Source organism: Argentina anserina, chromosome 1, assembly GCF_933775445.1.
Source record: "Argentina anserina chromosome 1, drPotAnse1.1, whole genome shotgun sequence".
NCBI classification, from domain to species: Eukaryota; Viridiplantae; Streptophyta; class Magnoliopsida; order Rosales; family Rosaceae; genus Argentina; species Argentina anserina.
This window is the reverse complement of record NC_065872.1, coordinates 3565993-3586525: the sequence shown is the minus strand read 5'-3', so window position 1 is coordinate 3586525 and position 20533 is coordinate 3565993. Positions and strand designations below refer to the sequence as shown.

Below are 20533 nucleotides of genomic sequence, written 5' to 3'. Positions count from 1 at the left end.
TATATTAAAATTTTCCGTTTAAAACATATATTTTGATAGTAAGAAAATCAAGCGACAGTAAAATATGCAAAAAAGAAAAGGCAGCAGCCAATCAAGGACTCGATCTAGATGCAATGTAGTTGACCTTAAAGTAAGGAACTTCATTTAACGTTAAGCTAATTAAAACGCTACCCACCCCCTTAAACGTCACTCTTGTCCCCACCAAAATAAAATACCATTCCAAATTAAATAAAAATATAATTTCCTTATATAATTTTTGCGGTGCCGGGAAGAAAGGACCGGGAAGCGGTTAGGTCCTGAAGGCCAGGTCTGCAGTGGCAAGCGTCTGCTTCTCCCTCGCTCACTCTCTTCAGCTCCACGCCAAGCCGCTCTGGTTTTCTCTCAAGCCCAGTACCCTTTTCGCTTTCTATTCTACTCCCCAACCTTCACACTCTCACTTACCTCATCATCATCTCATCATCATCTCTCTCTCTTATTATTTATAAATACTGCTCACCTCTTCCGCACATTGATCGCCACTTGGTCAATTCTCTTCTCCAGCTTTAAAAGCCTTTTCGAGCTCTCTCTTTCTTCCTAATTCCTATCTCAATTTCTGGTGTGGATAGTGGCGGTAGTTTTCCGATGGTGATTTCAGATTCGCCGCCTGATGGCGGAGGCGCCGTCGCCTCGATTCCGGCGGCGGTGTCCGATCTGCGGCGGAGGCCGATCGCGAGAGAGGACGTGGATTCGGATTCTAAGGGCGGGAAATTGGTCGGGGGCTCGACCTCCAGTGAGGACTCGGTGCTGGCGAAGATCACCGGTGACGATAGCAAGGCGATGAATGAAGGTTCTGCGGAGTCGGTTCGCAGCGGCGGGGAGGAGGAGGAGAAGAAGAAGGAGAGCGGTGAGGATGGAGGCGGCTCTACGGTGAAGTTTGCTTACCGGCCTTCGGAGATTCCGGCTCACCGGAGGATTAAGGAGAGTCCGCTCAGCTCCGACGCCATTTTCAGACAGGTAGTTATGGATTTTGAAGCTGAATTGTGGAATGCTTGTTTGTTTTCTGATTGTTATTGAAGTAATTGAGTAGTGAAAATGTTAAGCAGTTTCTAAATTTAGAGGGAGTGCGATTTTGATTGCTGGTTTTACTTGTTTTGTGATGAGCAGAGCCATGCAGGTCTTGTTAACCTGTGTATAGTAGTACTTGTTGCTGTAAACAGCAGGCTTATTATCGAGAATTTAATGAAGGTCAGCTGAATGCCTGTGTCTTCGATTATCTTATGCCGTTTGGCTATGTCAAGCAACTGCATTTCTAGTTGATAACTGTTTAAATTTCGTGCAGTATGGTTGGTTGATTAGAACCGGTTTTTGGTTTAGTTCAAGATCATTGCGAGATTGGCCCCTTCTTATGTGTTGGTAATGCTTTGTTGTATTTCTGGTACTCTGTTTGGTTAAATGTCATCCTGTTTAGTAAGTTTTAGTATATTTACTCTGGCATTTGCTTTCGTTTGCAGCCTTACTCTTCCTATTTTCCCACTTGCCGCCTTTCTAGTTGAGAAGTTAGCAGTACAAAAGCGTTTAAAAGAATCTGTGAGTATATCTATTTTGTGTCATTTCGCAAGTATAGTTCCTCTAGTACCAGGAATTAAAGACATGCTTTATGTTCAATATCTGAAATATGTACTCCTGGTTTGAGAATACAGGCTGTTGTTTCTCTTCATATCGCCATTACTACAACTGCACTTTTGTATCCGGTTTTCGTAATTCTGAGGTAAGATTGAACGCAGGTGCTGGGTTTAAACTAAGTTGCACTCCAGTTTTTTGGTGTCTATGATGAGAAATCTGGCCACAATAACTCTGTAGGAGGCATGACTTCTGTCACCATTAGACGTGTATATCTTTTTCCTTACTTTATTTTCTACTGAAAATACTGGACGTAGCTCTGTTGGTCACTAATATCTTTTAGATGGCTTATACTCAGTTAAGGTGGTAATTGTAATGAACTTCTATTTCTTCAGGTGTGATTCTGCTGTTTTATCTGGCGTTACATTAATGCTCTTTGCTTGCATTGTGTGGTTAAAACTCGTCTCCTTTGTGCATACAAATTATGATATAAGATTGGGTACCAAATCAGTTGATAAGGTAGGAACAAAGTTTTCATTTGGATCTTCTCTGAAGCTTTTATAGTGACAGTTAGAGCAGTCTTTTTCCTTACCTGTTTTGAGGAGTGAAGAAAGTTTTAAAAACCTAAAATACAAAATCTCATATGATCCTTGTGTTCATAAATTTTTTACCGCACTAGAAGTTCAGTGTTTGCTGTTATTCTTTTGCATTGTATTTCCCTAATTGGCTATTTTTCATAATTTTTGTTATCTTCATCTTATGTTAGGTGGATGTTGTGCCCGGTACTGCAGGCGTTGATTGCTCTCATGAACTTAACTTGAAAACTTTGGCGTACTTCATGGTTGCCCCAACAATATGTTACCAGGTAGTTATACTTGAATTTCAGAAATTAATTTGAGCTATTATTATTATTGCTTTGATCTATGAAGTGCGAGTACAAGTTCTGAGGCTGTAATTCTTCTTTTTTCTTGTTTCCTTTTCCTTTTACCTTATGGTTCTTGTAATGAAAAATGTTGTATTACACAAAATCTAGAAAAGAATTTTCTCTTATTAATATACTTGTATCAGTGGTATGCATTCAGGTTACTTTATGGTATGTAGTATTGTCAACAATGACTTTAAGTCTTCTTGTTTTTCATCTCTCTTTCTTTATCATCCGTTTTACAGTTTTACTGATATGTCTGCATGATTGTAGACTAGTTACCCTCGTACCCCATCTGTTCGAAAGAGTTGGGTGTCCCGTCAATTTGTCCAGTTAATCATATTCACTGGAGTCATGGGATTTATGATAGAACAAGTAAGTAAATCTTTTTAGCTTTTTACTACCTTTTCTCTTTTGTATCTTTTCCTCAATGATCAATTGTGACATTTGTATTCGTCTGCACTCTGCAGTACATCAATCCTATTATCAAGAATTCTCAACATCCTTTAAAGGGGAACCTTTTATATGCAATAGAAAGGGTTTTGAAGCTTTCTCTTCCATGTTTATATGTGTGGCTATGCATGTTTTATTGCTTTTTTCACCTATGGTATGTGCGGTACACTCCTTCCCTTTCCCATGTTGCTTTTCAAAAAATCTTCTTCTTACATACAGATTACTGATATAGGTTAAATATTCTTGCTGAGCTGCTCTGTTTTGGGGACCGAGAGTTCTATAAAGATTGGTGGAATGCAAAAACAGTTGAGGAGGTAGGTTTTGATGTCCTGTGAAAAATGCAGTAATAATTCATTCTCTTACAGTTTTTTCTCGTCATTAAATTTCTGACCATTGACTTCTGTTGTATGGCGATCTGTCTTTTTGGATGCATCAGTATTGGAGAATGTGGAATATGGTATGTATGTTAATTTTAAGTCAGTTCTTTGGGTATTTTCCGTGCATGTAAATATCACTTGGATAAACTACGGTATGAAATATGTGTGCGTTTCTGATCTGTGATGGTGATAAGTTTCCACTTTTGGTTTCGGTTGATATTTTATAAAACCATTTACAAGTCGCACTGTCATCAACATCATTTGCTTTGAGATAGTTGCATGTATTATAGATTTTGGTATATATGTGTACTGTTTTTTTAATTGTTTAATACTTCAGTGTTTTTTGCTCTTTATATTTTATTAATTGTGTCCATTCACTTCAGCCTGTGCATAAGTGGATGGTTCGCCATATCTACTTTCCTTGCTTGCGATATGGAATGCCAAAGGTAACCAATTTTTCCTATTCCATCTTGACTTGATGGATCAAATTCTAACTTGTCCAGAAAATTTCAAATTAATTGTTGTCTTTCTGATGTCTTTCAATTTAGGGAGCTGCTGTCATGATTGCTTTCCTAGTGTCTGCTATATTTCATGAGGTATATTAGTTTTTTTGTCAGCTTATATTGTTGTATTATTGACTCTTGCTGATAACAAGAATTATAGTTTATAGTTCACTTCTACGTTATATCTTGTTAATTGGTCTTTGAGTTTAGTGCTATTCAGAAAAATTGTTCCAGTGTATAAATTAAAAAAAAAATCAACTGCCTTTAGTTATAGACTGAGCCACTTCGGTACCATGTAATGTTCCTTTGAATTCATCTACAGCTATGCATTGCTGTTCCTTGTCACATATTCAAGTGGTGGGCTTTCTTAGGAATCATGTTCCAGGTATAAACATTCAAGTTTTTCTAGCATTTATACTTGAGATAATTGTCATTTTGGTCGAACACTCATCTACTCATTTAAAAGATAATGATGATTTAATATAGTGGTTCTATCTTCTTTCTTATCACAGGTACCACTGGTCTTGATCACAAATTACCTGTGGGATAAATTCCAGAACTCGATGGTATGTCTTGTTCAAAATACTATGTGCTCATTTTGTTCGCATCACCCTTTCATTAGTCTAAATGTAAGGTAACTCGCTATATAGTATCACCTTACAGCCTAACCTTATTCCCCATTCTAATATCTTTTAGGTTGGAAATATGATCTTCTGGTTCAGTTTTTGCATTCTCGGTCAACCGATGACTGTGCTACTATATTACCATGACTTGATGAATCGAAAAGGAGCAAACTGGTGAACTTCATGTGGATCCAATAGTTCTAGAAGCAATTTCCCCCCTAGAGATATTCATGTGCAAGGCAACTTCCCTCGTGGAGTCGTGCTGCTATTGCTGCTGCTGGTCGACATCATGCCGCATCCTTTGCGAAGTCTACAAATTGAAGTATTCATTGATCCATAAATTGTGCATCGAGAGCATAATTTTTTTGGTGATTCAATGAATCCTACATACAACTTCGGAATGTAATGACCACTAGCAGTAATTACCTAGTCGCCTTTCTCTAATCTACGTATAGTTACCAATTTTGTAAATGTTTCCGAGCTCCATCAGTTCATCATTTCATACATCCTCTATGTTTCTCAACCAATATCATATGAGCAGCAAGTCCTTTTTTGAATGCAGTCTCTTCAACAAACCACACTTTGTTAACCACACTTAATTTTCGTGGTTTGTGACAAAGTAGTGTCAATCTTTAATTTTCGACCACCATAAGAAACTCAGTGAATGTCAGCATCCCTATTTTGGATACACCGCCGACAAGGAAAAAGAACAATCTTAGTCAACTTCACCGGAGAATCATCTTGGAGAATGAAAAATATCATTACTTTAACAACAGTTTGCCGGTAAAAGTGTCCCCATCATCCCCGCAATAACCTTATTATTCACAACTTGTTGACTGTCTGACACAATCCTCCGGTAGTGACCAAGACTCTTCCCCAACCTCAGATCTTTTCTCAAAAAAACCCAGCGACAAAATCCATGGACGATTTCCGATCCAAATCGTACGGACACGGAAGAATGGAGCTGGAGAGCTACTACGGAACTGGGTCCAACGGAGCCGGAAGAGGGCCCAACTCCTTCGCCGTTAACGGGATGAAAGATCTCAGATGCTACAGCGCCTCCTATGCATGCCCACCACAACTGCACAACAATGAGAGCAAGTTCAAGAAGGGCAAGTCGGGAAGTGGCTCGATTTCGAAGAGCTGGAGCTTCAGTGATCCGGAGCTGCAGAGGAAGAAGAGGGTGGCGAGCTACAAGGCGTACACTGTGGAGGGGAAGCTCAAAGGGAGTTTGAGGAAGAGCTTCAGGTGGCTCAAGGAGACCTGTGATAGAGTGGTCTACGGCCGGTAATGGTTGCTTACTTGCTTCAATTTTACTGAATATATATATATATATATATATATATATATATATATCTTGGTTTTTGGTTTATTGATTTGTGCACTGGGTCTGAATCTGTTAAAGAGGAGATTATCAAGATTAATGAATATATGTAATGTGTTGTTTTGGTGATGCTGAGTATTTGTATATTGGAAATTTCAGAATCTGGCATTTCTGCAGTTCCATTGAAGACTTAATTCGGGTAAAAAATTGCTAATAATTCCTGTCAAGGCGTTATGGAAATCTTGTTAGTTAACATTAGAGTGATTAGACCAACAGGTGTTAATATCTCAAAATGATTCAATGGCTTTCAGGCACTCTCTTTTGAATCTATCTGACAGAGAAGAGGAAATATTTCCTGGTTTGTAAATGAATCACATTATACCTCAAGAAGAAGTTTTAGAACCTCAGTATTATTATAGAATAGGCTCTAACAACAGATTGTCACATTATACCTCAAAAGTGATTGATATTTGAAATTTGGAAATGCATTAGGCTTTGTTTGTGATGCATTATACTGAATCATATATACTTCATATTTGTTCACCTCATGCAGCCTATTTGATTTCGATAAAATAGTCTCTCAATCTTCCGATCTTTGCTATTTTAAAAGACTACGCGATTATGTGTTATATAAGACCAGAGTAGATTTCCATACAAAAATGCAAAAATATAACGTTTTTCCACTAGAATCCATACGCAAAACGTTCCAATCCTCTGTTTATAATTCCAACTTTTGATTGAAATTATTACAATAAGCGCACAAGGATTTCACCAAAAAAAATCCCAAGCAAAAAAAAAACCCAAAAAGGGGTGGCAAAAAATATGACCATAAATTCATTCATATTTGCAGCAACAGATCGACAGCAACAGTCCTCAGTAATTAATCAACCATTACCTTTACCTACTGTAGAAGGTGAAGGAGGCACAAATTGTTCAGCCACGCATATCGCAATGCATTTAACAACACACTTCTTGAATCAGAATGTATGACGCATACAAGGGAGTACACACTTGGCTGAACATTTTGATGTCGCACCTAACATACTGTTTGGAACAATCCCTTCCTTCTGGTAATTAGAATCGAAATTAACCAGTGATGATGATGATGAGAGATCAGCAATATTGTTCGAGAAAGCACGATCAAATGCTTCATCTTGTTTTGTTTTGGACTCGGCAAGTAGTGATGATAAGGCCTCAGCATTGTTGGAGGAAACACGATCATATGCTTCATTTTCTGGATACACGAAGTCGTCAGTGAGTTGATATCGTGCTAGAACATGATTATGCTTGCTCACTAAATCACAATCCTCAAAACAACTGCACCCATAATTAACTGCCTAGATATATCTCAGACTTGTTTTGCGTCTTTCTCGTGGTATGTATACTTTGCCTGATCAAATATCTAAGCTTACTGATGAATGAAATGGAAGCTAAAGCCGCAATATGATTTGGCTGTCATTTTAACTAATATCATTAATCCTATTACTTGTATTCTATCTTAGTTGATTCAATCTAATTACCCTCTTCTCCAATACCAAGTTATTTACCATCTAATTCTCCAATACCAGTTTAATTTTTATCTATCACCTCCAACAATTTAATTTCCGTTTATCTAATTATAGTAAAGCTCTAAGTTAGGGCTCCTCTTCAAGACTGGTGATGTAAGGGAAATTGAATCTTCAAATAAAGATCAACGCTTCCCTAATCTTTAACGTATATCAATGCTGCTGGACAACAATTTTCCACTTAAATTAGGAAGTATCAACTATCAAGTGTATATGTATATGGTTTGTTGATTAATGAGTAAATTAATAGCTTGCAATTAGTTGGGAAAATGTCTTTCGGTTAGTTTGGACGAAAATTACTTACTTTTAACTTGTGATCCTAGCTTAATTAGTCTCAAAAGAGCATGAAGTTCTTATTGATTCAAAATCAAAATCAGTAGCAAACCAATATTAATGGAGCAATTGATGCTCTAACTTAAAACTTGTCAATGAGTATGAATAGTCTAGTTAAACCTCGGTGGTCTGTCAGGAATTGTGCCAGGCTTGAACTTTGAGGCTTCATGTGTCGCTAGTTCAGGAGGAACATGACTGTTACTCTGGATGAGCATTTTCTTGAGATCATAAAACACCCCAGTGTCTTGCATTGTCAAGAATGTTGTGGCCAAACCAGTCTTTCCTGCACGACCAGTACGTCCAATTCGATGAGTGTAAGTTTCTATCTTCGGCGGCATTTCATAGTTTATTACATGTGCTACATCAGGCACATCAATACCTCATCCTGCAGCATCTGTTGCGACGAGGACATTATATATCTTGGTCTTAAAACCTTCAAGGTTAGAGTCTCTCTGTGGTTGTGATAAATCCGAATGCAAAGTGATCACATGATGATACCCATTCTTGCTCAAATTCTTGGCTACAATATTTACATTTTTCTTGGTGTTAGCAAATACAATAGCAGTCTTATGATCACCAACTATTTCATCATGCAACCTCTTTAACTTTTCGAACTTCTCCGACTCCTTGCTGATCATTACCACATTATGAGAGTTCAAATCAGTGGTGGTTCCGGCAGTGCCAATGGTGACCACAACAGGATTCCTCAAATATTTGCGGGCGAGTCGCTCCACAGCAAGAGGCATAGTTGCACTGAACATTTAAGTGGTTCTGTATATCTTCTTGTCATCGATCTCTTCATCCTCATTCTCGGGTTTCAAGTTGCTCGAAGGCATTGCATCCAAAACACCAATAACCTGGTCCTCAAGCCCTTTATCTATCATTGTATCAGCCTCGTCAAGGACAACATAGTTGCACTGATTCAAAACAACAAGACGCCTCTGCAAACAATCAATCATATGCCCCGGTGTGGCAATGACAACCTCACATCCTTGTGCGATTCGGAAACTCTCTTCCTCAATGGACTTTATGGAGACCACCTTGATACCCAAGTAATGCCCAAACTTGACAGTCTCCTTCTCAATCTGCTGTGCAAGCTCGCGAGTAGGTGCCAAAACCACAGCATAAGGCCCTTCAGCCTCATTCTCTTCACTAATAGGAGGCAACCTAGATACATAACTTAACATAGGAAGAACAAAGGCAGCAGTCTTGCCGGAACCAGTTTCCGCAATGACAATAACATCACGCTGTTGCAAACCGAGAGGGATTGCCGCCATCTGAATGGGAGACGGCTTCTTGTAACCGGCCCTCTTCGCAGCCTTAAGCAGCTCAGAACTCAATCTACTCTCATCCCAATTCCTAATAGGTCTAGGAATCCTGGACCCTTTGTATGAAATATTGTAATCCTCTCGAAAAATCCTCCAATCCCTCTCATTCATCTCCTCAAGCTTCTTATCACTCCAATGTCTATCCACCTTCATATCAAAAGAATCATAGACTACTTCCTCCACACGGCCCTCCTTGTTCCGAAGCTCCCTCTCTTTCTTGGCAGCCAGCTTCTTCTGCTCACGCGGATCCATCCCGGCGCGAAGTCCCCTCCCAAACAAGAGATGGGCCTCTTGAGGGTTTTGGTACAAGGGATTCATGTCACGAGAAGTGTCCTCAGGGTTCTCCCAATCAAAAGAAAACTGGAACTTCTCGCTAGGTTTGATAACACGTTTCTTAGGCTTGTTAGAACCAAGATTCTTCTCTTTAATGGCTTCAAGCTCCTTCTCTAGGCGGCTAGCCCTAGCTTCGTCTTCACGCTTCCTCTTACGGTCGTCCCGGTCACGGTGGCTCCGCCTCCAATGATTCGCGGTCTGATTTTCGGCCTAAATCGTTGGAGGAAGAGCGAGAATGGGTGAGATTCGAGAGCTGAGTTTCTTGTTTGCGGCGTTGCAAGGCGAGGTGCTCTCGTTCCGCTTTTGTTAAGAAAACTGGTTTGTTTGAGAGTTCCATTCTGCTTTGGAAAAATTTACAAAGTAACAAGGGTCGTTTGACAGATCAAGAGTGTGCTATATCAAACAATTTACAAGGCTTAAGGTTTATAAGTGGCCGTATGCCAGGAAAGGACTAAAATAACTTTTCCTTTGTTGAATAGTGCAAGATACATCGAACGTTAAATTGCTGGTCTTTTGGCCAACTAAGCAAGAGTTTGATTCAACCTAATGGGATCAACATTCTAATGAAATCAAATTCGGCGGCAGACATTAATGGCGCTTCCCGGGCCGGAGCCGCGTCAGCCTTGGCCTTTGGCACTGACGAATTCCAGATGGTTAGTACGTGAACTGTGAAGTCGGGAAGTGCCAGGTCTGCCTGAGTAAAGGATCATGAGATTTTCACTTCTCCGGACTCCGGAGACATGGATGTTAGCCTGCAACAGGAACGGTGTAGCTCTCTTCAGATCAAGACCAATACAGAGCAGCACTGCATGACACAACCTTGAGCAAATGTGTTAATTTTATAATACTGAGCCAATTGCAAATTCACAAGTAAAACTGATGACAATAGGAAAGGAGTTCAACATCGCTTTAAATCTGGGGCAGAACAAACAGGCACCCATCTCTCAACAATTTCTGTTATTTCCTTTTGGAAAAAGAAAATTTACATTGTTTATCACGCAAATGGATTCACGTGTCAACGCACAAGTTGAAGCAACAAACACTTTCAGCTCTCTTCCATCGGTAACTGAGTATACAATCAAATTAAGAGATTTACAGCAACCAGCAGAAGTCATCACAATCTAGTAATGGATCCTCTCCTCATGATCTAACTGCAGGCCTTCAAGGCCTCTAATGGCAGTTTCGTAGTTTCTAATTTGTGAGCTATGTCTTCCGGTTCGAGTGGCGTCTGATGACTCAACTGGTGAACTTCTTTGGCCGCTTGAAACTCGGTGGCCTGTTCCAGGACTAGCATCAGTTGTGCGAACACGGTGTTCAGACTCGCTTCTTCCAAATCCTTCACGACTGCTGGAAACAGCAGGTCTCCTTGATGATCCACTAGACCGGCCCATCATGTTGGGATTTGATGACTGCAAGGTGGAAACCATGCCCATAAGATAGTATACAGAAGGGGAAAATAAATATTTAATGTCTAGCAAGTGTGTAATGTATTAGACAGACGAATCAGGCAACGAATTCGAGAGGAAGAAGATCTGGGAGTGAGTGTCTAACAGAGGCAAGGACTCAAAAGCTCTTATTCCTACATGAAAATGGGGCCAACAGCCACTATGTGCATAGTATTACTGCCTACAGAAACATATAAGGTGTCTCCACACCCATTTGAAACCCCAAATTATAAAGTAAAAACAAAGGCTTCTACATTAACAATAATGCAATTTAAATTAACCCACCAGATTAGTTTCTCTAGTTAAAGCAGAATCAATAGCAATTGAATTTCTCTGCCTTGACACACTCGTAGAATTTAGAGCTGGTCCTGGTATTCTCCTACGAGAGGCATCCAGTGAGGATAAACCAGCTATCCTCCCATCTTCCTCACCTGCAAGCCAAGAAGCAAATGTAGTTGGAGGGAATGAGCTTATATTTACAACTTCTAGAGTTTAGAATGGAACATGCTAAACTACATGTCGGCCTGTCCACAATGGGAGGAGCATGTGGCATTCCAGAACTAGTTCCAGCACCCTGAATGAAACAAGATGTCATTACAAATTCATCCACACATAAGAAAAGAAACAAAATCATTTTAACATGGAAATTACAAGGGCACGGGTTGGCGGTGTAGCCAGCTGCGACTGCTGATACTTTAAAATTGTCCAGTCAAACACGTAATCAAATTGGAAACCTGTAGCCAACACAAGGGAGACAGGACGTTCAAAATATGACTTAAGAACATAAGCATAAGATGAGGCCAAAAACCATATTGTAGGAAAAGAAATTTCAAACCTTCGCGAATGAAGACATCACGGAATATTTTTTTGAGATAAACATAGTCTGGCTTATCATCAAATCGTAGTGAGCGACAGTAATGGAAATATGATGCAAATTCAGTCGGATAGCCACGACACAAATTCTGATAAAACATTAGATTGACCAATTAAAAGATGACGAATGAAAAGGCCCGAATTGCATACAAACAAAACGGCCACAAACAATTTACCTCAATTGAAGTTGTAACTTTTATCTGACTAATTTTTTCATACTTACATAAAATGTTAAATTGACCAGTTAAAAGATGACAAATGAGAAAGCCTGAATCGCATGCAAACGAAATAGCCACAAACTATTTACCTCGATTGAAGTAGTAACTTTTTTCTCACTAATTTTTTCATACTTCTGTTTCTTAGTTCCCGCTTTTAGTCCCTGCCAAGGAAGACTAAGAGCACATAGCATTATAAATCTACATATCAACAGATACTGGTGCCAAAAATAAAGCATAAGGTCTTCAGAGATAATCACCTTCCCTTGAGAAAGTACATCAGGACATAACCAAGAGATTCCAAATCATCCCTCCGGCTTTGCTCTATATTCAAAAAGCAGAAACCATTAATAAAAGAGATACAGCACTTAACTGGAACAACATTACATGACAAATATCACCAAAATGGAATAGAAAAGACTGAAACAGACCAATCCCAAGGTGGGTGTTCATGCTTGCATATCTTGCAGTTCCAGTCAAATTCTTGTTTTCTCTGCAGCATTCATATCACGCAACAATCAGTTTCATACAAAGAGCTTAATAGAAGCCACACCCGCAGGCATGCATCATCCATTCTCACCTATAAGGAATATGTTGACGGGTTGTACTATCCCGATATTTCTTAGCCAGACCAAAATCAATCATGTATACCTACAAAAGTGAAAATCATATATGATTAGCATAAAAACCTCAATATATGGAATAAATACTCAAAGAAAACCACAGGAGCTCAGCATTGCATTTTAAAAAACTAGAGGAAAACCTGATTTGCACGCCTTCCTAATCCCATGAGAAAGTTGTCTGGCTTGATATCACGATGTAGAAAGGATTTGGAATGAACAAATTCAACCCGATTGATCTAAAAATACATGTAAAGAATGTCAGAAATTAGTGGATAAACCAATACAATGACTACGCACGAACTCAATCAAAGCCTACCATTTGATCTGCCAGCATGAGAACCGTCTTCAAAGAAAGTTTCCTACTGCAGAAGTTAAATAAGTCTTCAAGACTGGGCCCCAGTAAATCCATTACCAAAACGTTATAATCTCCTTCCACTCCAAACCACCGCACATTTGGTATCCCAGCTGCAATACCAAATTGACAAACCAGAAAACCTTGTGAGGCTTGAAACTGAAAGCGTAAAACTTTATATCACAAAACTACCCATCAACTGAAAATTACATACTTCCTCCTTGTAGGATCCTGTACAGCTTGGATTCATACAGCAACTGAGGATGTTTGGTCTTCACATTTTCCTAAACAAGGGAAACATAGTCATCAGCTCTAACCTCTAATTTGTCAAGAACAAGTATCGCCACCGTCAGTTTAAATAGAATCTACCTCACTCTTTCCAGCAAAACACAATTTCAATCAGTTCTTAAACATTAACAAACTAAATTCATCAGACAAAACTCAGCAACCAAACAACAAACTCAAGGCAAGCTTATACTATTAGTGCAATCGACAAAACCAGAAAACTCATTGATCTGACAATTAGTTGTCCCCCAAACCTATGAGGTTCAATGACATTACTAATAAACTCAAAGCTTAAGCATAGTCAGACCATAAACTCATACACCATTCTCCCAAAAAAATTCAAAGCCCAAATTAATGTCAAATTCCACATACAAATCAGCATCACAATAATTCAAAGCAAAAAAGTCAACACCACAAGCTCAATTGCAAATTGAACCAGCAACACAATACTCACCAGCTTAATCGCAACCTCTTCGTTCGTCTGAATATTCGTACCTAAACAAAAACACCAAAACCCAAATCGAAAAAGATCAAAACTTTAACCAACTCCATCAAAATCCCCAAATCCAAAAATTTCAAACCACACAAAATCAAGAATCAGAGGAAATTACGAACCGAGATAGATCTCCCCGAACGAGCCGCTTCCGATCTTCCGTCCCAGCTTGAACTTGTTCCCAACACGAGGCTCCATTTTCTCCACCCAACCCCGAAGAAACCCTAACCCTAGAAATTACAAGACCCTCCTAAAAATCAAACCTTTGGATTGAGAAACTAACGCGCCGAGCAGCATAACAAAGCTCCGCCTACTCGCACAGAAAACGACACCGTTCGGATTGTCGTCCAATCGAAGCAGAGAGCAGAACCAAAGCGACCAAATTTGTACGGACAACAATGCACGCTGTTTGGAGAGAGAGAGAGAGAAGAGAAGAGAAGAGGAGAGGAGGGGGGAGAGAGAGAGAGATCTAGGGTTAGTGGGAAATGTTTTTACCTTTTTTTTTTTGGTTGTGGGGTTAAAACTTAAAAAAAGGGAATTGAGGGTGAAATTTACAGGGAACGGAGAAAAAGCTTAGCTTAGCGATAATGTTGGTTGTTGTCTTTGCTTTTGTTTCAACTTGGAGACCTAAAGTTTGGTGTGTAGGATTAGAAAAAGTGTCCCATTTGGTGTCACGTGACACGTGGACCACTTGTGTTTTGGTTTCTCCTTCATGAGACCAACCCCAATGGTAATTTGTAAAGATTAACTTTTTACCTTTCAATTGGGGTCGGTATTCGGTAACTAGGATATGGTAAGATATTGTTTTGTTCATGTGTGTGTATTAGAATACAAGTAAAGATTTTGGTGACCGGAATCATTGCATATGGTGCAGGAAGTGAGGAAGGTGGGATCAGCTACCGAAAGTTGCCAGATAAGCCAATCGTAATTATTAGTTACACTACAGTAAAAAGTAAGAGACTTTAATCCATCATGAAAAGTTTGCTCTTTGATGAGAGTTGAATCTCAACGTTTATATTTTATAACGTTCACAATTTGATGTCCGGCTAGATCGCCCTTCCTGATCAGAATGCTTAACGGGAATGACTGTTTAGTTTTCCGGACGTTTACATGTTTAGATATCAAAGCTACTTGAATCAATTAACACTTAACGCATTACATTTAAAATCAAGCTACATAATCGACAATGCATGGAAAATTTTGGACACACAACTTGATGTTCATATAATGAACTTAGCTGACTAATTTCTAGCTAGCAACTCTCTTTCTGCGATGACTTGTGGCAGAATGGCAGGTGTACTCTAAAGCCTCCAGCTTGACCAAAAAGGTCGTGATGTTTAAATAACAAGTTCCAAAAATAGCAGTTGAATCTCACTTCTGAGACATGCATAGACATTTATGGGTTAAAGAAAGTGGAGCCACACTTGCATCTCCATCCTTCAGGCTCATAATTGGCATATTGAACTCCAACGTGGTCAGCGGTTGTGGGCGTCTGAACTGGAACACAAGGGACACACCTTTCACATCTGTGAGCACAGTTTGGTGGAATTGACCCAAGCCTTGTCATGAGCCCTCTATAGTACTCCTCTTCCGCATAGTTCTCCTTCACTCCTTCAAAGCTTCTCTGATCAACTCCCTAAAAACACAAGTACACAACAATCATAGTTAAAAAAGATTCAAATGCCAAGTGAACATAACCCAGAAACAGAAAAGGAAGAGTTATAAAGGTAAATGGTGTGTGTGACTGTACCTGTTTTGAGCCAAAGGTTGCTCCTTTCAGTCCTTTGGGATGATGGGATTGGTCTGTTTGGTTCATCAGAAAAATGGAAGTTAGTAAAATGATGTTGTTGAGAAAAATGGCATTACAGAAAGGAATGGAAGAATAGCTAACCTGGTTGATAAGGAAAAGGCTTGCTGATTGTCACAGAAACCCAACTTAGAAGAGAAACCAGTAGAATGAAGCTGGATATCCTTGAGGTCTTCATTTTTACAGTGAAAGAGATGCAAATTGTAGGGGAAGAGAGACTTGGCTAGAGGAGAGAAACCTTGGAAATAGCTAAAGAAACTACTACTAGTGAGCTAAAAGGCAAAAGTTAATTGCCTTTTGTAGCCCAAATTAGCCAATTTGAAAAATCAAAACCTATTGAAGACAAAATGTGGTGCTCTCTCCCTCTGGTTTCTGGAGAAAGATAGGCTGAGATTCTGCTTTCTTATCAAGCAGATGGAATGCTATAGAAGAGGACATTAGCTGGCTAGCTCAGTCTGGGCCTCTCTCTCAAGAAATAAGAAATAGAGGCGCGTTTGTCAAAGCCAGGACTAGAACTTGGAAAGCTGCTCAGTTTAGACCGACGTGCGATTAGAAAAATTAACGGCAGGAGTTTCTAAAAACTTAATTTTACGGTTTTTATAATTTATCTAAAAATTGTATTAGATTTTGTAAACTTATGAAATAAGCTGATACATCAAACACTTTAATTAAATTATTTAAAAATTTAAATCCATAGTCTTCCAAACTAACTTGCTCTAATATTAAATCGAAAACTTCATATTGCTTCAATAAACAGTTTCTGCTAGTTTTGAATTACAAAACGGAAAAAACTTGCGTACAAACTAGTATGTACGCGTTCGTCCAAACTCTCATTTATTTGCACATTTTGGGAATATAAATACATGATTTTAACCGTTCAAAAATTTAGTTTATTACTAAAGATCATTTCTGTAAAAGATAAACATAAACAAAAATTGTCTTCATAGTCGATTGCATCAAACAAATAAACGATTATGGTGAAAATTAGTAGTCTCATGATCAACCGTCAATTTGTTTGATGCAATCGACTATGAAGACGATTTTTTTTATGTTGATCTTTTACAAAAATGATCTTTAGTAATAAACTAAACTTTTAAACGGTTAAAATCATGTGTTTATATTCCTAAATTATACAAATAAACCAGAATTTTGACGCACACGTATATACTAGTTTGTACGCAAGTTTTTCCCTTACAAAACCCATTAACTCTTGAATTACTTAATGTTTACTACTTCCATATGTGCTCTAATCTAACAACTTAAAAACTTTGGAACATGTCGTAATACACATTGATTTTAGAGAGAAAAAATTCCACTTCAATGATTTTCACCCCCTGTGTGAAAGCTTTATCTCATTGAATAACTGGAGATTTCAATCAATAAAGAGAGGAATCACAAGAATCTCAATGTTTTAATTTACCCTACTACCCATATGTCAATATCAAGATATATAAATATATATATAAGTACTTGAAGAAATTTTAGGCACATTTCAAGTTTCAAATGACATAAGGGTTGATGGAGAAGGCACACACAGTCCATCTAGGTGACAGGGTGAGGCAATCTCTAAGATCAAGAGCCGTCCATTACTTATGAGTCTTGAAGATTATATGAGTTTGTTGATGATGGTGATGGAACAGTTGTAAGTGGTAACTGTATTGAAAGGAAGACAGCTGACTCATTACCAAAAATGGTAGCATACCAGTGCTCATAGTTTAAATTTTTTATGAGATACCTCAACAACAATGGAACTTGATACACAGGTTAGTTTGAATCAGTAACCGAGAACACTCTACTGTCATTGACCATTGGCAGCATATTCAAAAATCAAAATGGCTTCAGCCCTTTCCTCCTCTCCAACCACAAAAGTAAATTCACCCCATTAACTCAAAGTGGGCAAGTAAATTTAATAAGGTTACGGCCTTTTTCCCATGGCCTATATCCTTTCAGCTACAGAGTCATCATAACGATGCGCAGGTCAGGTCATTTTATGTTAATAATGTGTTCATATCAGTTCGCGCTCTATGTGAGTTAAAATAATCGAACGTTTCCAATTCGGGCATGATGTGTGCGTAGGAAAACCAGTACTTACGTATGAGAGTTTGTTGAATGCGATTGTGCTATCTTAACCTTTAATGTCGGCGAATGCGACGAAAATTGAGATATCTAATGTCGGCGAATGTAACGAAAATTGAGAACTTTCCTTTGCTTGGTCCAATGTGTAGGTCGATTAGTCTGTCAAAGTCTTTTTTTTGTCTCAATACGAGTCGATATTGATACTTAATCACTATGGAGTGAGTAAACAGAGTTTAAATAGGTAACTAGGTTACTAAGGACGTGAGGTCTTTAGTTGTTTGGTAGTTGTTCGCTGGTTTGCCTCGGGTAGGACTTGAATAGGGTTTGTAAGATGGGTCTTGTTTAGTAAATGTATTGAGTTGTATGTTGAGAGTTGTGTTATTCTTCTATGCTCTTCATCTATTTATATAATAGTTATATTAGTGTTTCAATAATTTTTCGTCTTTATGAATTATAGATTTCCTTCCGTAGAGAGTTTGATTCGGATTACAACAAGGATTCTCACTTATTTGCCGACTTTAACAGCTCGATTACTTGAGGATTTTTTCAGTCATTCCGGAGAACCACGTGACAATGTCCAGTGGTCCCCCACTTCCAATTACAATCTGACATGTAGGATTTGAAAAGAAAAATCATATTTAAGTTCTTTTATTAAATAATATTTTAGGTTTTTTTTCTAAAACCTTACACTATACCCTCTAATGCCCTAAACCCTACACTATAATACCTCGTACCCTAAATCATAAACTCTAAACTTGAAATCCTAGTTCAAAATTATTATTACTCATGATAGTAATTTCACAAATAAATAAAATATGTAAAATTATAATTCTGGTGTAATAAATCCACGTGTTAAAATGTAACAGGTGAGGAGTACCACTGGACATTGTCACGTGGTTATTCGGGAGGATTGAAAAAATTTCTCATGATTACTTGTAATCTTGGTAAACAACTTCCTTTGTCAAATAGAAATCCGCATATCATGTAAAATAAAAAAACATAAAATAATTTGGGCCACATGTATTGGTCTTTGGGCTAAATTGGTTAAAATTTAACTTTTTGTTAAATTAAGGTTAAACAATATCATTTCCTTAAAGATGAATTATCATTTGTAAACTTTGTTTTCAATTAAATGATTATGTATACTAGAATAAACACACACCCATGGGTGTGATAAATTTTTATTTTTTAGAATAAATAGGGATTTTACAAATAATAGTGGAGATAGTGGGGTGGTTACAATATATGGAAGTTATATGAAAAAAATTTCTCTTATATTTCTTTTTCAATTTTCGATTAGTATATGATCTAAGGATTTATCTATAACTTCATATAGCTTTTGGTTGACAAAATATATTTTGGTTATAATAGTATAGATAATTCGCATATTGTTTTCAATTCGACATAGTTTGATAGCTTGTGATATACTTATATATACCATGTATCTACTGTATATAAAGTTGTAAGAGATTACGAATAAAGTGCTCGATACTAGGATTACTAGCTAGGGTAATGAAGCCATACGAAGCCATGAAGGAGTATGGTATTAGACTATTAGTATTCGGTGGGGTGATGTATGCAGATATAATGCAATGGTCATAGTTAGAAAGCAAACAGTGATGAGGTGATTGAGGTCAAAGACAAGTTTTTGAACGAAGGGAAGAAAATATTGTAAAAAGCAGAAGCCAGAAGCAGAAACCCAGAAAACGCAGTGATGGGAGTACTTGAAGACAGAGATGCATGCAGTGACTGCCAACAGCCAACAGTACCTTTCCCTAAGCATAGCCTATCCAATGTAGAGCCTAGAGGACGAAGAGGCCTTGCATGACTTGCTCATAAAAGCGCTTGTAGAGTCAGTTAAAAGCACTTCTGCCACTCGATCGATCAACCCAACCCAACCCACGTTAATCGTTTCTTTCCTTTTCTCTTTGGTTTGGCTGCTTCAGCAATAAGCCGTTTTTTACTATCAGTCCCTACTTATCATTCCTACCATTGCTACGTTGCCGTACGGAAACAGAGCTTTGTGGTTGGGCTAGCGCTACAGAGATAGCTAACTGGGGGGTTCTGCATGTACTGGTCTATATTTCTATAGCACTATGGGGGAGAGTGCTTGGAATATATGCTCAATGGAGCTAGCTGCTTCTCTACGACTGGCTTCTACTAGCACTCTAGCAGCAGGGTTTATGTTTCTTTTACCAGCATCGTATTGCATTCTCTACTGTGTGTCCTGGATAATGACTCCTACTGTGACAATCATGCGTCGAAAAATTAATAACAGACTAATAACACCCCATGCTCGATTCTTCAAACTAATTATAAAGGTTAATTTTTCTATAAATGACATTTTTAATCATATAGGCTGATTAATCATATTAGATGGACAATAATTCAGGGGCAAAAGGGAAAAAATTATGTGTATTATGATTAAAGAATGTTTATCTAATCCCATCAAAGGCAGAGTTGTAGGGAGAAGATTTGGTTCGGTGCAGGGTGGGTGGTGGTAAACTCGTTCTTGAGGTCTGTGAGATTTTACTTTTTTTTTCTTCTGATTTTTGGGGTATGTCAGTGGCGCAGTAAGATGTGATCGAGTGATTTGATTACTCACTTCTGTGTTGTCTCTCTGCCAAGACAGAACAGAGAGAAGCATGTTAGTTTACTTTTTGTTACTCAATTATGAAGATTGAGTCATTAAACTCTATACAACTATGCATTTTAACTCAACAAGATTCAAAACTAATCTTTTCTTACAAGTTTACCATGTTAGTTTACTTTGACTCCTCTAATCTCTAAGAATCTATGATGATAAATTGATAATTGTCCTTTATAGATCATATACTGATATACCTACAAGTTTTTGGTCAATATACCTACAAGTTTTGGTCAATATACCTACAAGTTAGAACTACAGACTATGGTATTAATTGTCTCATTGTTTATGTACTGTGCTTTGTAAACTTTTGTGAAAATAGAACATATAGATGAAAAATGACAAAAGACCAACCGA

At 38.1% G+C, this 20533-nt stretch overlaps 4 protein-coding genes and 1 pseudogene across 4 annotated transcripts; 2 read left to right on the top strand and 3 right to left on the bottom strand.

Moving 5' to 3' along the window:
• The first annotated feature begins 263 nt into the window (after nucleotides 1-263).
• LOC126784993 (diacylglycerol O-acyltransferase 1) lies at nucleotides 264-4941 on the top strand. Its single transcript, XM_050510562.1, has 16 exons — nucleotides 264-993; nucleotides 1144-1224; nucleotides 1319-1392; nucleotides 1491-1566; nucleotides 1680-1747; nucleotides 1995-2118; nucleotides 2366-2464; nucleotides 2795-2896; nucleotides 2992-3128; nucleotides 3207-3288; nucleotides 3411-3431; nucleotides 3735-3797; nucleotides 3900-3947; nucleotides 4177-4239; nucleotides 4367-4420; nucleotides 4551-4941. Exons 1-16 carry the CDS (start codon nucleotides 622-624, stop codon nucleotides 4653-4655), a joined length of 1569 nt encoding a protein of 522 aa, XP_050366519.1. The 5' UTR covers nucleotides 264-621; the 3' UTR covers nucleotides 4656-4941.
• A 321-nt stretch (nucleotides 4942-5262) lies between these two features.
• On the top strand, nucleotides 5263-5962 carry LOC126785004 (uncharacterized). The gene has a single exon (XM_050510573.1). It carries the CDS (start codon nucleotides 5397-5399, stop codon nucleotides 5766-5768), a length of 372 nt encoding a protein of 123 aa, XP_050366530.1. The 5' UTR covers nucleotides 5263-5396; the 3' UTR covers nucleotides 5769-5962.
• Nucleotides 5963-7791: 1829 nt separating this feature from the next.
• LOC126793840 (DEAD-box ATP-dependent RNA helicase 21-like) lies at nucleotides 7792-9697 on the bottom strand (annotated as a pseudogene).
• Nucleotides 9698-10216: 519 nt separating this feature from the next.
• On the bottom strand, nucleotides 10217-14088 carry LOC126789758 (casein kinase 1-like protein 1). Its single transcript, XM_050515854.1, has 14 exons — nucleotides 13769-14088; nucleotides 13608-13648; nucleotides 13083-13152; nucleotides 12833-12981; nucleotides 12657-12752; nucleotides 12474-12544; nucleotides 12325-12386; nucleotides 12154-12217; nucleotides 11986-12070; nucleotides 11641-11767; nucleotides 11457-11539; nucleotides 11322-11379; nucleotides 11091-11236; nucleotides 10217-10769 (listed from the first exon to the last, which is right to left on the bottom strand). Exons 1-14 carry the CDS (start codon nucleotides 13842-13844, stop codon nucleotides 10482-10484), a joined length of 1416 nt encoding a protein of 471 aa, XP_050371811.1. The 5' UTR covers nucleotides 13845-14088; the 3' UTR covers nucleotides 10217-10481.
• An 881-nt stretch (nucleotides 14089-14969) lies between these two features.
• LOC126797701 (EPIDERMAL PATTERNING FACTOR-like protein 6) lies at nucleotides 14970-15671 on the bottom strand. Its single transcript, XM_050524403.1, has 3 exons — nucleotides 15538-15671; nucleotides 15397-15449; nucleotides 14970-15282 (listed from the first exon to the last, which is right to left on the bottom strand). The coding sequence occupies exons 1-3, from the start codon at nucleotides 15629-15631 to the stop codon at nucleotides 15043-15045; spliced, it is 387 nt and encodes a 128-aa protein (XP_050380360.1). The 5' UTR covers nucleotides 15632-15671; the 3' UTR covers nucleotides 14970-15042.
• Between the last annotated feature and the right edge of the window lie 4862 nt (nucleotides 15672-20533).

Coding starts and splice junctions, on each gene's coding strand:
- LOC126784993 (XM_050510562.1), top strand. CDS start 622: ATGGTGATTTCAGATTCGCCGCCTGATGGCGGAGGCGCCGTCGCCTCG. Junction 994..1,143: donor CCGACGCCATTTTCAGACAG/GTAGTTATGGAT, acceptor TGTGATGAGCAG/AGCCATGCAGGTCTTGTTAA. Junction 1,393..1,490: donor TGGCCCCTTCTTATGTGTTG/GTAATGCTTTGT, acceptor TTTCGTTTGCAG/CCTTACTCTTCCTATTTTCC.
- LOC126785004 (XM_050510573.1), top strand. CDS start 5,397: ATGGACGATTTCCGATCCAAATCGTACGGACACGGAAGAATGGAGCTG.
- LOC126789758 (XM_050515854.1), bottom strand. CDS start 13,844: ATGGAGCCTCGTGTTGGGAACAAGTTCAAGCTGGGACGGAAGATCGGA. Junction 13,649..13,768: donor GTTCGGGGAGATCTATCTCG/GTTCGTAATTTC, acceptor GTTTTTGTTTAG/GTACGAATATTCAGACGAAC. Junction 12,071..12,153: donor ATGTACTTTCTCAAGGGAAG/GTGATTATCTCT, acceptor ATGTGCTCTTAG/TCTTCCTTGGCAGGGACTAA.
- LOC126797701 (XM_050524403.1), bottom strand. CDS start 15,631: ATGAAGACCTCAAGGATATCCAGCTTCATTCTACTGGTTTCTCTTCTA. Junction 15,450..15,537: donor GCCTTTTCCTTATCAACCAG/GTTAGCTATTCT, acceptor TGAACCAAACAG/ACCAATCCCATCATCCCAAA. Junction 15,283..15,396: donor CAACCTTTGGCTCAAAACAG/GTACAGTCACAC, acceptor TTGTGTTTTTAG/GGAGTTGATCAGAGAAGCTT.